This window comes from Plasmodium gonderi (assembly GCF_002157705.1).
Source record: "Plasmodium gonderi DNA, contig: Chr12, whole genome shotgun sequence".
NCBI classification, from domain to species: domain Eukaryota; phylum Apicomplexa; class Aconoidasida; order Haemosporida; family Plasmodiidae; genus Plasmodium; species Plasmodium gonderi.
In genome coordinates, this window is record NW_021628937.1 from 1,121,077 (window position 1) to 1,134,981 (window position 13,905).

Genomic DNA, 13,905 nt, shown 5'->3' on the forward strand with positions numbered 1-13,905 from the left:
TTTCACACATGAGTGTTCTCCCAACGAGCGAGGAGTTAAAATTCTGCAAGAACACATTCACTACGCAGGAATGTTATTTTTTTTTTTTTGTCTCTCTTTAATCTTATCTGAGGCACAACAAAAATTTAGGACGCTCTTTCCGCTCTGTCGCTTGTCGAATGTGCAAAATGCTGGCATAAAAACATTTCTAAATTGTGTCAAGCAACACTTCTTAAACAGTAACACTTCTTAAACAGTAACACTTCTTAAACAGTAACACTTCTTAAACAGTAACACTTCTTAAACAGTAACACTTCTTAAACAGTAACACTTCTTAAACAGTAACACTTCTTAAACAGTAACACTTCTTAAACAGTAACACTTCTTAAACAGTAACACTTCTTAAACAGTAACACTCCTTAAACAGTAACACTTCTTAAACAGTAACACTTCTTCAACAGAAACAGTTCTGCAGTAATAAAGCTTCTGTAATAATTCTTGTCGAATTCAAAATTGGCAGGTTTTTCCTTCCGTAGTATTAAAAAAATTGAATAAAGTAAAAACAAAATAGTGGGCGTAAAGCTAGTATTGGCACAAACTTACTATAACAAGTTTGCAAGCACATTCAAATAAAAACACATTGCCTGTGGTGTAAGATATATTGTAACCTACACTTGTGAACATCGGGAACTTTTTATGGAAATATTTTTTTTTTTTTTTTTTCCCTCCCAATTATATAGTTAACTTTTGAATTCGTAAAAATTGGAAATAATTTCAACGCAACTTCGTGGCAGTTGCAATGCGCCAAAAATTCTACGTGTGAAGAAGTCGAAACACAAAGTGCCTTTTCCCACTTTTTGTTCAGTTCATATATACATACATGTGTATATATATATATATGTTAAACTTCTCAGCAGCGTTGTTACAAATTCCATCGCTTTTTTTACCACATTTATTACTGCTACATAATAAACCCATTTCGCCTGAACGGACAGGTAATTCCTATTGTCATAAAAGTGAACATTTTTTTTTTTTTTTTTTTTTCGAAAGCTAGGTGAAGGACATTGCCTTAAGAAATTATTGTTACGTATGGGTTAATCAAGATGACAAAAAAAATAAAATAAAAATAAAATAATTAATAAAAAAAAAATAACTAACAAAATAAATAGCAGCGTAATATAACTGGGAAAATGACAAAAATAAGAGTTTATAAGTAACGACAAATTAACAGTTTCTTCCCTCTTAATTGAGGGAGGGTTAAAAATAGAAAGCTGCGTTTTCTCTCGTGTTTCAAGACATGTAACGATTTCCTCGGTATACATACACAGTTGCACATATAGCACAATGTATCATATCATAATGTGTCTGAAATGGATTTTATATATTTTATGCTACCCATATGAAGGAAATTTCCACATTCACATGCATGAAAAGGAATGCAAAATTACACATATTGTGCAAGGTGTGATATTCATGGCAAAATTATAATAATTTCTTAATAAAAGAAGTGATGAAAGACAAATAGAGGAGAAATGTTTAACAAGCGGGAAACGTTCTCTTTAACATATACATGCATATCATTGAATACTCTGGCAAGCAGTTACACAACAGCATGTACTAATAAAATAGCCGGTTTTGTGCAACAGCAATGGAAGAAAACATTAAAGATCTTTTTTCCAAAAATTTTTACGAGTTTTTGTTGCACATTTATTGGCCATATTTCGTGTACCACAGGTCAAAACCGTTTATTTGTTTCATGTAAAAAAACTTTTGGTACTTAGACTTGAGATAATTTGCACATTCTTGTGTATTCGCTATGACATCTTATGAGTAAAAAATATAGCATTGTATACGTCAGGTCTAACGAGGAGAATGTACTTAAGCATGTGCCTGTAGCTAAGTTCTGCACAGTGGAAAATTCCTCAAAAAAAATGTAATACAAAATAAAATAACCATTTTGAAATATGAACCATTCATTTGAGAATTTAACATAAAATGTATAACTTATTTTATATTCTGTATTTATTTATTTTATTATTTTATTTTTTTAATTTTTTAGTCCGCTTTCTGTCTCATTATGCGTTTGTATATGTATCCTTCCAAGTGTGCTGATCTCCAACTCATGTTCGCTTTGACCTCATCTTTCGTTTGTCTTAGGTATCATCCTTTTTCTATTCACACATCTCACTAGTCTAACCCGTCTAACCCGTCTAACCCATCCAACCCGTCCAACCCGTCCAACCCGTTCAACCCGTCTAACCCGTCTAACCCGTCCAACCCGTCTAACCCGTCTAACCCATCTCACCCTCCTTCTCCTCTCCCTCCTCTTCTTCTTCTTCTTCCTCCTCTCCCTCCTCTTCTTCTTCTTCTTCCTCCTCTCCCTCTACCCCATCGCTATCGTCGTCTTCCTCATCTTCCGAATTCTCCATATTGCTTAGTTGACGAAATATTATTTCATTGTTAGAATGATTTTTACTAATTAGGATTATCTCAGGGGTTATAATTTCTTCATATGACATATCCTCACCGTTTAATTCATGGTCACTTTCATTATCCACATTCTGATTATTTTTTTTCACAAAATTTCGCTTTTTTACCAACTTTGTTAACAGTCGTTTTCCTAGTTTTTCAGGAGATGACTTGGATGAATTTTCATCCCTCGTATTATTCACTCCTTTACAGGGATCTTCTCCAATTCCGTTATTCATAACTGAATATTTTGATTCTTCTTCCTGAACCATTCCTACTTCTCTCTCATCACCAATACTATTCATTTCATTTTCACCCTCTCCTGTAATATCTGAGTTTAATTGTATGTACACACAAGAATTACTGCATATTTTTTTATCTGATGTAATTGCATGCAAAGCGATGTCTGAGGAATCGACAGAGATGTTACTAACGTTATTCAAAAGGTGCATATAAAAATTGTGGTGTTTCTCATAATGCTTCAAATAACTAGGGTTAGTAGTAATTTCTTTAAAATCTGTGATTTTTTTTTTTTTCTTTTCTTTTTCCTGTTCACTTTCGTTTGATACCCATATTAATTTTTTCTCCAATATATATAACTTCCCCATACCCAAATTAAGCTTATTGTAGATGAATTCTATCTCGTTATCTTTATGGATAACAGATCCTCCTTTTCCATCTTCTAAGGCCTGCTGACCTTCTTCCGTGAGGCAATTGAATCCGATTGGCATTTTCGCTTAAAAAAGCCTCTGGATTGAGGAAGATCTCTTGATTGAAGAAGATCTCTCGATTGAAGAAAACCTTTTGGTTATAAACGGCCTTTGTGTTGGCAATGCTTTCCTGGTTAGCTGCGTCGTTCTAGTGTACATAGGATGTTCTTCTTTCACTAGTTCTTTCCTCTTTCTTAACCCAAGAGGTTTCAAATTGAGATCACACCTTATCTATCTCTATAATAAAGGAATCTATTTTTTATTATTCCTTATATGCGTTTCCACCCGTTTTTGCCTTTTTCGAGAAATAAAAAGGCTCTTTTTTTGTAGAATGGTAATTAAGTAATAAAATAGATCTACTTCGAAGTTGCTATGTTGCAATAAAAGCGTTTTTCTTTTTGTTTCATCCAACCAAGGGATATGTCAAATTTTACCTCGTTGGGGCCAATTTCTAATTTTCCTCTCCCCTCGGGGATGTATATTTACAAAAAAAAAAAAAAAAAAATTAAAATTAAAAAATAACATAGGATAAGATAAAATAAAATAAAATGATGAGTAAAGTGATGGGGAGTGGAAATGGATTAAACTAAAATAACGAAGAATAATATGGAGTATGGAATAAAGTAGTAGTATTTGTTTTATATGTGAATATATTTCGTATAAGAAAGCAGAACATATGAAATATAGGTGTGTTAAGCAAAACGAACAAGAAAAAAAAAAAAAAAAAAAAAAAAAAAAAAGAAGCTTATGCAAGTACATACAACAACAAGCAAAATATAGCTACTTTTCTCTAAATACATGGGTTTTATTTTTATTCTACTTTTAAAATTTTGCTTAATGGAAAAAAAAAAAAAAAAGTGATATCAACTTATTTCGAAGGAAATTACGTATTTAGGCATTGTAATTTGGTACCCATTGATGATGTTGCAAAAAGGGGTTGAAGGAAAAGAAAAAATAAAATAAAGCTAGGACAAGGACAAGGACAAGGACAACACCTGTGGGGTTCGTTAAGAACATGTAAAATAAAATAAAAAAATAAGGACAGCAGACTTGCGATTCGATATATATATTTAAACGTAAAAAAAAGAAAAGAAAAATTTACTTTGCTTTATTTAACTTTGTTTTATTTTACTTTGTTTTATTTTACTTTGCTTTATTTTACTTTGCTTTATTTAACTTTGCTTTATTTAACTTTGTTTTATTTTACTTTGCTTTATTTAACTTTGTTTTATTTTGCTTTGCTTTATTTTACTCTGCTTTACTTTGCTTTATTTTACTTTGTTTTATTTTGCTTTGCTTTATTTTACTCTGCTTTACTTTGCTTTATTTTACTTTGTTTTATTTTATTTTGCTTAATTTTATATCATTCCATTTCATTTTCTTTTTTGCTCAAGTATGTAGAAGACTGTAAAAGTACGTGGGTGTGATGAAGAAATTAAAAAAAGTTCTTGTAAAAAGAAGGAATTTTTCTTAAAGTGTTACATTATTTGTAACACACTTATGATTGCAAAAAATGGGCTTACATATATTTTTCGTTTTTTCTTTTGTCTCGTTTTCTTTACGTTTAAATTCCAAAAGTACATACCAGATTTCATCCCCAAGTGTTTAGGCGCAGGTTATTTTCTTTTTTCCACTTTATTTTGTAATTAAAAATGTACAAGTAATTTGCATTTTGGAAAAAAAAAAAAAAAAAAAAAATGAAGAAAAAGTTGTTTTTGCTTGTTTGGACAATCAGGTGATTTTCTTTTTGTCTATCCTTTTTATTTTTTTCACCATCTCATTTGGGCAATATACATATTTGCATTTACTCCCCATATTTAATGTTTTCGAGTGAAAAATAAAATAAAAATGAGGAAAAAAAAAAAAAAAAAAAAAGAAAATGATGACACACGGAATTGTTCTGCTTAATGTCTATAAGAACAAGTGGCGTTTAAACAACTGTCCTAAGTGAACATATATATATATATGTCATCCATGAAAGGGTTGTAGTGTGTTAATATTCATATTGGATTATCAAGTGTGGCAATGGTATCATGACATAGAGCAGACAAAGATGGAACGGAAAAGTCTACGTGTGGAGGAGGGGACGGAGACCCTTCACACTTGAGGATATAACTGATACACACTATATATGTGTGTTATGTTTAAATATTGCGATTAATCTTATGTAACATATCTGAATTATATGTACACCTGGTTGTATTCCTACAATATAGCATATATACTCCACAACATATCTAATGTGCCACTTTCCGCAGCACGACTTTGCTTAACTACTATTAGTCTTCTCAATTCCGTGTTTTCTCGAAATAATTACGAAAGGGAAAAATGAGGAAAAATGAGGGAAAAATTGAGGGAAAAATTGAGGGAAAAATGGGGAATAAATGGGGAAAAATGAAGGAAAAAATGGGGAAAAAATGATGGAAAAAATGGGGAAAAAATGAAGGAAAAAATGGGGAAAAAATGATGGAAAAAATGGGGAAAAAATGAAGGAAAAAATGGGGAAAAGAGTATGGAAAAAAGTGTGGAAAAAAATGAGTAGAAAAAAAAAAAAAAAATTTCCTCTTTGCACCACTATACTATCAAGAAAACAAAAAGGCAATTAAAAGAAAAAGTTTAACCTCATTTAGCAAATGCAAAATAATTTAAATTTATTTTTTTGTATATTTACTGCTTCACTTCTTATTTTGTCATATTTTATGATACTTTATCTCTTTTTTTTTTTTTTTTTTTTTTTTTTTTTTTTTTTTTTTTGTTTTTTTAAAAATTTTTGTTTTTTAAAAAACACGTTTTTAAGAATTACAGGCAAATTTTTTTTTTTTTTTTTTTGTTATTGGTATTGTGTAATTTCACATTTCGCAAAACGCATGTAGAGAATTACAGGCGTAATTGTTCGTTCCTTAAAGATAAATTCAATTGAGCAGAGAAAAAAAAAAAAAAAAAAAAAAAAAGGCGGAATAGTATAAGGGGAAGCCAAAGAGTGATCAGCGGCAAATTCAGATTTGTGTGGTGTTAACTTGTGATATGAACAACCGTCCAATTTACCAACCTGCCAAAGCGCTAACCTGCAAAGGAATATTGAAAGTGGAATTCCCAAATTTTTAGAAGTCCGAGGACACAAGTGGTTGAGTGTAATTCGTTATCAAAACATATTAGCCCCACGGCCACCACACACTCGCAAGCATACACAGGTAGGAATCGCGCACATACACACGTAGGAACCGTGCAGGTGAACGCAATTTCGCCATTGAAACCGCTCACCCTGTACAATGTCAGAATGGTGCGAACCAAAAAAAACGTGCCTATGCATAACCCCATGAATAATAATGCAAGAGTGGGGAGCATTAATGGAGAGACAAATCAGACAGTACCGAACATATCACATAAAGAAATACGTGCTAGAAAACATACTAACAATGTCAATATAGGAAAAGGGAATAAAAATTCAATTCTAGAAAAAGGTATGAAAAAAACAACACGTATTAGAAGACCACATAGATATAGACCTGGTGTATTGGCATTAAAAGAAATAAGAGCATATCAAGCATCAACACAATTGTTAATTCCAAAAATACCGTTTGTAAGAGTTGTTAAAGAAATTACTAGATTATTTGAACTCCCAGATGAACAATTACGTTATACACCCGAAGCATTGTTAGCACTTCAGACAGCATCTGAAGCTTACCTTGTAAGTTTATTTGAAGATGCATATCTATGCTCCCTTCATGCAAATAGAGTAACTCTCATGCCCAAGGACATTCACCTGGCCCGTCGAATTCGGGGTCGAGATTGACCAAATGGCGGAGGATGGGATTTATCTTGCCAAAACGTGAAACATATCGGATATGTACATATATATATATATATATATATATATATGCATCTTTTACCGTTTAAATTAAACATGATGAAACGTGGATCTCATTTTTTGTGATGCCGGGAAAGACCGCGAATCTGCACATATGCCGCGTGAATTCCATATGCCCAGCGAGGGAAAAAATAATACAAAATAGTGGAATAGACAAATAACGGAAGTGTCGAAATGCTGATGGTTTTTTGTCTGCACCGCGCTCGAAGAAGGGAGGTGCACTTGGTAGGGACGTGTTAAAATGAAAATCCTGTGTTGGTCGCGGATCAATAAGTCGTTACCATTCCTGCGCTTGGTGCAGGCGCTATAGTGGAAATATGGAAGAAATACATATGAGCTATATATATATATATATATATATATATATGGACACACAAATACCTAATGTGGATGCATAGAATATAGATAGCTACTCCTGTACCACGAACCATTTCGAGCACGAACAAAATAACCTCGAAGGGATATGGAGAAATGAAATTATTTTGTGAATAAATAAAAATTTTTATTTGTTCCTTGTCAATTTGTCGCTTTCTTAATTATACCGCTCACCCCACGCCTGCTTTGTTCCTATTTGTGGTTCCATTTTGCCTGTACAATTTTGACTACACAATTTTGTCTGCACAATTTTGTCTGCACAATTTTGTCTGCACAATTTTGCCCGTACAATTTCTCCTTGTTTTTTTTTTCTTCATCCCATTTTGTTTTGTCAAAATGAAAGTAGCCTCTCATGCGAGCCCGTCTGATAGGTTTACACCAATTTTTTCATTTTCCGTAATATTGTAAAAAATGAAAAAAGATATAAAATAAAATAAATAAACAGAAAAAATAAATAGAAAAAATAAATAGAAAAAATAAATAGAAAAAATAAATAGAAAAAATAAATAGAAAAAATAATATAAATTTGCATTCTCACTGAACGAGCTTTCAATTCATCTGACTTGTTAAGTTTTTATCCTAAACATAAACTATTTGTTCATGTAAAATGTAAGGGGGGTGGAAATAACAGTTATTTACCCCAAAACATTTTTTTCTTTTTTTTAATTCTTATAAACCTCTCCATTCTTAGTAAGAACGAAAGATGCTTCTCCTCACCTCTGGGTTTACATTTCTTTTAAAAAATAACATTGTTAAAATGTATCAAGGAACTTGGATTATTCTTTTGTTTTTGCCATTTTTTCGCACCCAATTGGGAATGGGGGAGGGATAGGGGTTACCGAAGCGGGGGAAAAAATCGAAAACCCCACACGACGAATCGTATTCTTGCAGATATATAAAACATCAGAAAAATATGTACAAAATATGTATATATTAAATGTACGAATGTGACCAGTACTGTTATACATATCTATACATTCAATCTATGGAGGGAAAAAGTTTGTATGCATATACAACTGTATATATGCAGCACGGGAGGGGTGAGAACCCACAAGAAAGGAAAACACCTCAACTGTTTTTTTTTTTTTTTTTTTTTTTTTTTTTTTAAAATCACGTCGTGATGCATAAGTATCGTTGAGATAACTATATTCAAAAAAGAACATTTCCAAATTTAACCACCTGAAAAAGAAGAAAAAACAGGTTGAAAAAAAAGTTTTGTTTTCTACTTTTAAAAAATTTTTTTTTTTTTTTCCCATACTAATTTTTATTTAATGTTCTGCCAATTGGAGGAAGAAAATATAGGGAAGGGTGCGCCAATTCTTAAATTTGCTTAGTACATATTTTATTATTTTTTTTTTTTTTTTCTTTTCAAAATAAAGTATAAAAGAAAAAAAAAAAATAATAATACAAACTTAGCAACAAAACAAGACTTATAAAACCGTATTATTACTACATTATATATTTTTGGACCGACGTCACATATCGAAACTTGACAAGGGGTAGAGGAAAAAAGGATCAAATGAAAAATCTTGTATCATATAAATTTTTTTTTTGCCGAATTTGGACTTGACTTTTGAACAGCATTTCAAGTGGAGCACACAGTTGAGGAAGAAAGATAATATATCAATATTAAATGTCAAGAGACAAACCAATGAACAAAACATGTAAGAATTATTATATCATTCTGCTTTTGCTACAAATTATACAGGCCAAATAGGTCAACGGGGTGAAAAAGAGATCAAATAGGTCAATCGGGTGAACGAGGACGAATTCTTTGCTGACTTGTTAAAGGGGGTGCAATACAGGAAACATCGTTCCCCTGATTAATCTCATTTTTTTTTTTTAAAGTGTGCCGAATGAGGTGAATCATACATATGTATAAAGTGTACATATGTGTATATGTAAATGTATGCACCTCATTAACCAATTGACTTGGTGCACAAAATAAAGAACATTCAGTTTGCGTCGTCATAGTTCCACGTCATAATTAAAAGGAGGAGAAGCAAAAAACCCACATCGTTAGGGGTGATAATGAGTACACAAAGAATTACCATTCCAGCTTGATCTTAAAAGAACGAGGGTAAAGAGTCATTCGCAAGGGGATCATATTAGAGTGGCTGTAACGAAGTGGTCATATTAAAGTGGTCATATTAAAGTGGCCATATAAAAGTGGCCATATTGAAGTGGCCATATAAAAGTGGCCATATTGAAGTGGCCATATTAAAGTGGTCATATTAAAGTGGCCATATTGAAGTGAAGGGCCTAGCGCTCCAGGAAGCAGAATGGGCGTATTGCACCCCGTGAATGGAGAGCCCGAAGGGCAGGGAAAACCTGAAGAAAATGTGTTCAGAAGTAGATGTGAGTATGAACAAGTAAGAATGAATTTTACCGAATTCAAGTTTTACGAGAATGAAAAGAAAGAACTTAGGACAATTGAAATATCCCCATGCAGAAAGTATATGTGCATATGTGATGGGTTTGGAATAATATACATATATAAGATTTTAAAAAAAGAATTTATTTACTTGTTTCAGTTACATGTATCTCGTGGTTCCATTAAATCAATTATGTGGATAAGCAAGAAGAACAAGAAAAAGAAGCATTTATTTTTGCATAACGAATACAAAGATTACCTACTTATAATTTCGACCCTGTGTGGTCATATAATGATATACGATTTGGAATCTCAAAATATTGTACATAGCATTTCAACCAATGGTAGTATTTCCTGTTCTAAGCTAAATAATAGTCTTCAATATTTTGGTATCACGAATTTGAATGGCTATTTTTACCTGTACAATATATATAGAAACGTAGAGAACCAGATGTACAACTGTTTCGACAGGTTCTACAGGGAAGAGAAGCACAGTACATCTGCTACTATTGGCAGCGACAACGATACTAATTCTAATCATAAGGACGATGAATCTTGTGAAAATATTACCCAATCGTATGTGTATACCTCAAGTGATGAAGATTCACAGGAGGTGCAAAATACAGATGTGAAAGAACCAAGTCCAAAAAAAATAAAATTATCGAATGACCTTTCGACATACCTAGAGGAGGATATATCATCACAAAAAATAAAAGACATAGAAAGTGATGAGAAGATTAGCGAGAAAAATTATTGCTCAGATATGAGATATATATTTCAAATATCGAAAAAGGAGGAGGAGAAGGAGAAAGAGGGAGGAGGCAAAGACGAAATGGATGATGGACATGTAGGAAACATGTTTAACATATTTGTAATGAACAAATTTAAGTGCAAAGAAAAGTTGGTATGTCTATACTTCATGGATACTCTAAAAGATCGAGATGTGTTGTTACATAATGTAGAAAAGGACGAATCGAACAGAATGAAAGAGAGAAAAAGAAAAAAAATGATATCAAGTGGAGATGTGACTACCGATATGGAGGAGAGCCTATCCGATTCGATTAATAAACTGGATAATGTTGTGACAAATTCTAATGTAAGAAAAAAAAGAAATAGAAAAAACTATATGAGAAATAAAATCCAAGAGATAGAAAAATCGTATAATAGTTACATACATTATGTTCTGTTGGGAAGTGAAAATTCTACAATATACAAGTATAACATTACAAATAAATGTTGTGAAGGAGAATTTAAAAGTATTAATAAAAATTCTATCATTTGGGATGTAATATACGTGTACAAAACGGATGAAGTTGCATGTGTAGATAATAGTGGGTCATTAATCATTTTTGATAACAAAACATTTAGTGTTAAATACTTTTTTAATAATCATCTTTACAAATCCGTTTCTATAACGAAGACATACAATGAAAATTACATCTTTACTGCTGGAGTAGATAGGCATGTTAATAAATATGCATGTACATCTTTGCAGTCTCAAGATACCTCCAACGTAAATGGGAATCAAAATTATGCTGCTCTGGCAAAGTGTTCCACGAATTCAGAGGATCTTAATGTTGGTGATTATATGATGGCTCTTCGTGAAGGCAAGCACGACACAAAAATGGACACAAAAATGGACACAAAAATGGACACAAAAATGGACACAAAAATGGACACAAAAATGGACACAAAAATGGACACAAAAATGGACACAAAAATGGAGGGGAGGAAAAATGTTGGCATAGGGATAGAGCAACATTTCTTCCTGAACAAAGTAGTAAAAGAAAGAAAAGGATCCAATAAAAAATGGTACCTCATGAATAAACAATCAGCACACCTTTCTGATATAATACGTATCGTTTGTTTAAATGGTATCAGTGTGCTGAGTATAAGTGATGATATGACATTCTGTCATTACGACTTTTTAAATAATGTCAAGAAATATATTCCAATTGGAAATGTAGAGATGAATAGAAATGTGTACTTTGCGAAAAATATGAAAACCATTTTTTCTACGCACACAAGAGGAATAAGTATTCACTATAATAGTTGTCTCATTTCCTCCAGCAGAAGCAACAAGGAAAAACAAAATGCCCTGGATATAGGATTAATTTCACATCATGACTTGGAACACATTGGTGTGGGCAATTACAAACACATTGCTAATATTTCTTTTGGAGAAAATGAATTTGTTAACTCTTGTGTAATAAACGATATGTCAACTAAAATTGCATGCAAAACGAATAAAAATTTTTCCATATATCACTTCAACATAGAGGACCTCTCTATCTACAACTATGATCTCGCGAATTTGAATTTTCTTAAAGTGTATGACTTTGCTTTTGTGAATGATAATCTTGTCGTCATGTCGTTAATCAGGCAGAGCCCACGACGTGTGCATGGGGAAGAAGTGGATGAAACGGGTGAAGTGGGTGAAGTGGACGAATCGGATGAAGTGAATGAAACGGGTGAAGTGAATGAAACGGATGAAGTGAATGAAACGGATGAAGTGAACGAATCGGATGAAGTGGACGAATCGGATGAAGTGGACGAATCGGATGAAGTGAACGAATCGGATGAAGTGGACCAATCGAGAAGGAGAGGAAGGCATGGTTTTCTCAAGGATGAGGCATACGAAAGGCGTAAACATGTGCATGGAAGTGAGATTAAGGAGAATATGAATTTACGTGAACATATGCATACATACCACGTAGTCATTTACAACATTAAGAAGAAAAAAGTAAAAGAAGAAATACAAGTGGATAGAATTATATGCAATTTTAAAAAGTATAATAATGGGAAGTTAATAATATGCACAGATAACGAAAAAAATGTATATTTGTTTTTTAAATGTTTAAAAGGGCATTTGCAGACATGTTTAAGAATCTCCGATTTTAACATAAGCAAAAGAAATATACGTCGTAGTTATTTATACTCCTTTGTTGCTGAAAATTTCTTATTATTTTTCACTTTGGACAATTATATTTATACATACTTCATATGTTACAATACAAATAGAATATTTTTCATCAAATCTCAATGTGTTAAAAATTATCACTTCAAGGAATATAAGGAAATTATTTTGTTGAATTTAACTTCGCAAAAAAAAGAAACAGACATTTGTAACGGTCATCCAGAGAATGAAGAAATTGAGAATGTACATGGAATTGATGAATACAAGAGTGTACAACAAATTTTTACAAAAAATAATATGAACAACCACTTAAATTGTAAATATTGTTTCCTTCTGAAGGGATGTAATATGGTAGAATTAGTTGGACTTAACATATTTGACGATCTAATCATTGATGTCCAATTGTCTAATTTGGAAAATTTGTTGTCTCACAATGCCAATATGATGAAACAGTACTACTTATCATCTCTCAATTTTAAGTATAATTTTTTAAATATGAAACAGTTCTATTTTCAAGATGCAAATGTATACCGATTAATAATCAATCAAATGAAGAAGGCACAATTGGAAAATCATTGCAGCACAAACTGTCAGACAGGGGAACACATATACAGAGGTGATCAAGCAGATACACAGACTGGTAATATGTCTAAAACTGTCGATTCTGATGGGATTAACTATGGGACAAATCCATGGACAAATGACCAAAGAGGAGGAGATCATCCCCTACAAAAGTTTCCAAGTCATAATGTTTATCTCAGCCCCAACTCATTAGTTCTCTCTTTGCAATCACTAATGAAGTTAAAAAGGAAAAATATTTTGAGTGTCAACATGTTGCATATCACCACGAGCGAGATCATTTTACTTTTGTGTTTGCCCAAGAATATTGATACTACGCTTATTAGTGTAGCCGACACGAAGAAATATGTGGAGTAATGTTTGTCACAATAGTGCATGCAGATAGGGCCTCATAATTACATGGTTTCTCCTACCACGCGCGAAGATGCATGCACATGTGCAAAACACGGATGTACCGTTCTAGGAAAAATAAATTTGTTTCTTTTTTTTTATGTACACACCCTTTTTCGCCAATTTGCCGATTCATTTGTTTATAACTGTCTTTTCCTACTCGCATTATCTTTTCTTTTATTTTTTACTTATATATCGACTTCTATTTGATAGAATTATAAAAAAAAAAAAAAAAAAAAAAAAG

General features: G+C 32.2%; 3 protein-coding genes across 3 annotated transcripts; 2 read left to right on the forward strand and 1 right to left on the reverse strand.

Annotated features, from left to right (window-relative positions):
- Positions 1 to 2,270: 2,270 nt before the first annotated feature.
- PGO_122270 (hypothetical protein, conserved) lies at positions 2,271 to 3,179 on the reverse strand (the record flags this gene model as incomplete). Its single annotated transcript, XM_028689018.1, has 1 exon — positions 2,271 to 3,179. One exon carries the CDS (start codon positions 3,177 to 3,179, stop codon positions 2,271 to 2,273), a length of 909 nt encoding a protein of 302 aa, XP_028544819.1.
- Positions 3,180 to 6,435: 3,256 nt separating this feature from the next.
- On the forward strand, positions 6,436 to 6,951 carry PGO_122280 (histone H3-like centromeric protein CSE4; the record flags this gene model as incomplete). Its single annotated transcript, XM_028689019.1, has 1 exon — positions 6,436 to 6,951. One exon carries the CDS (start codon positions 6,436 to 6,438, stop codon positions 6,949 to 6,951), a length of 516 nt encoding a protein of 171 aa, XP_028544820.1.
- Positions 6,952 to 9,683: 2,732 nt separating this feature from the next.
- On the forward strand, positions 9,684 to 13,628 carry PGO_122290 (hypothetical protein, conserved; the record flags this gene model as incomplete). The annotated part of the gene is made up of 1 exon (XM_028689020.1): positions 9,684 to 13,628. The coding sequence occupies one exon, from the start codon at positions 9,684 to 9,686 to the stop codon at positions 13,626 to 13,628; it is 3,945 nt and encodes a 1,314-aa protein (XP_028544821.1).
- Between the last annotated feature and the right edge of the window lie 277 nt (positions 13,629 to 13,905).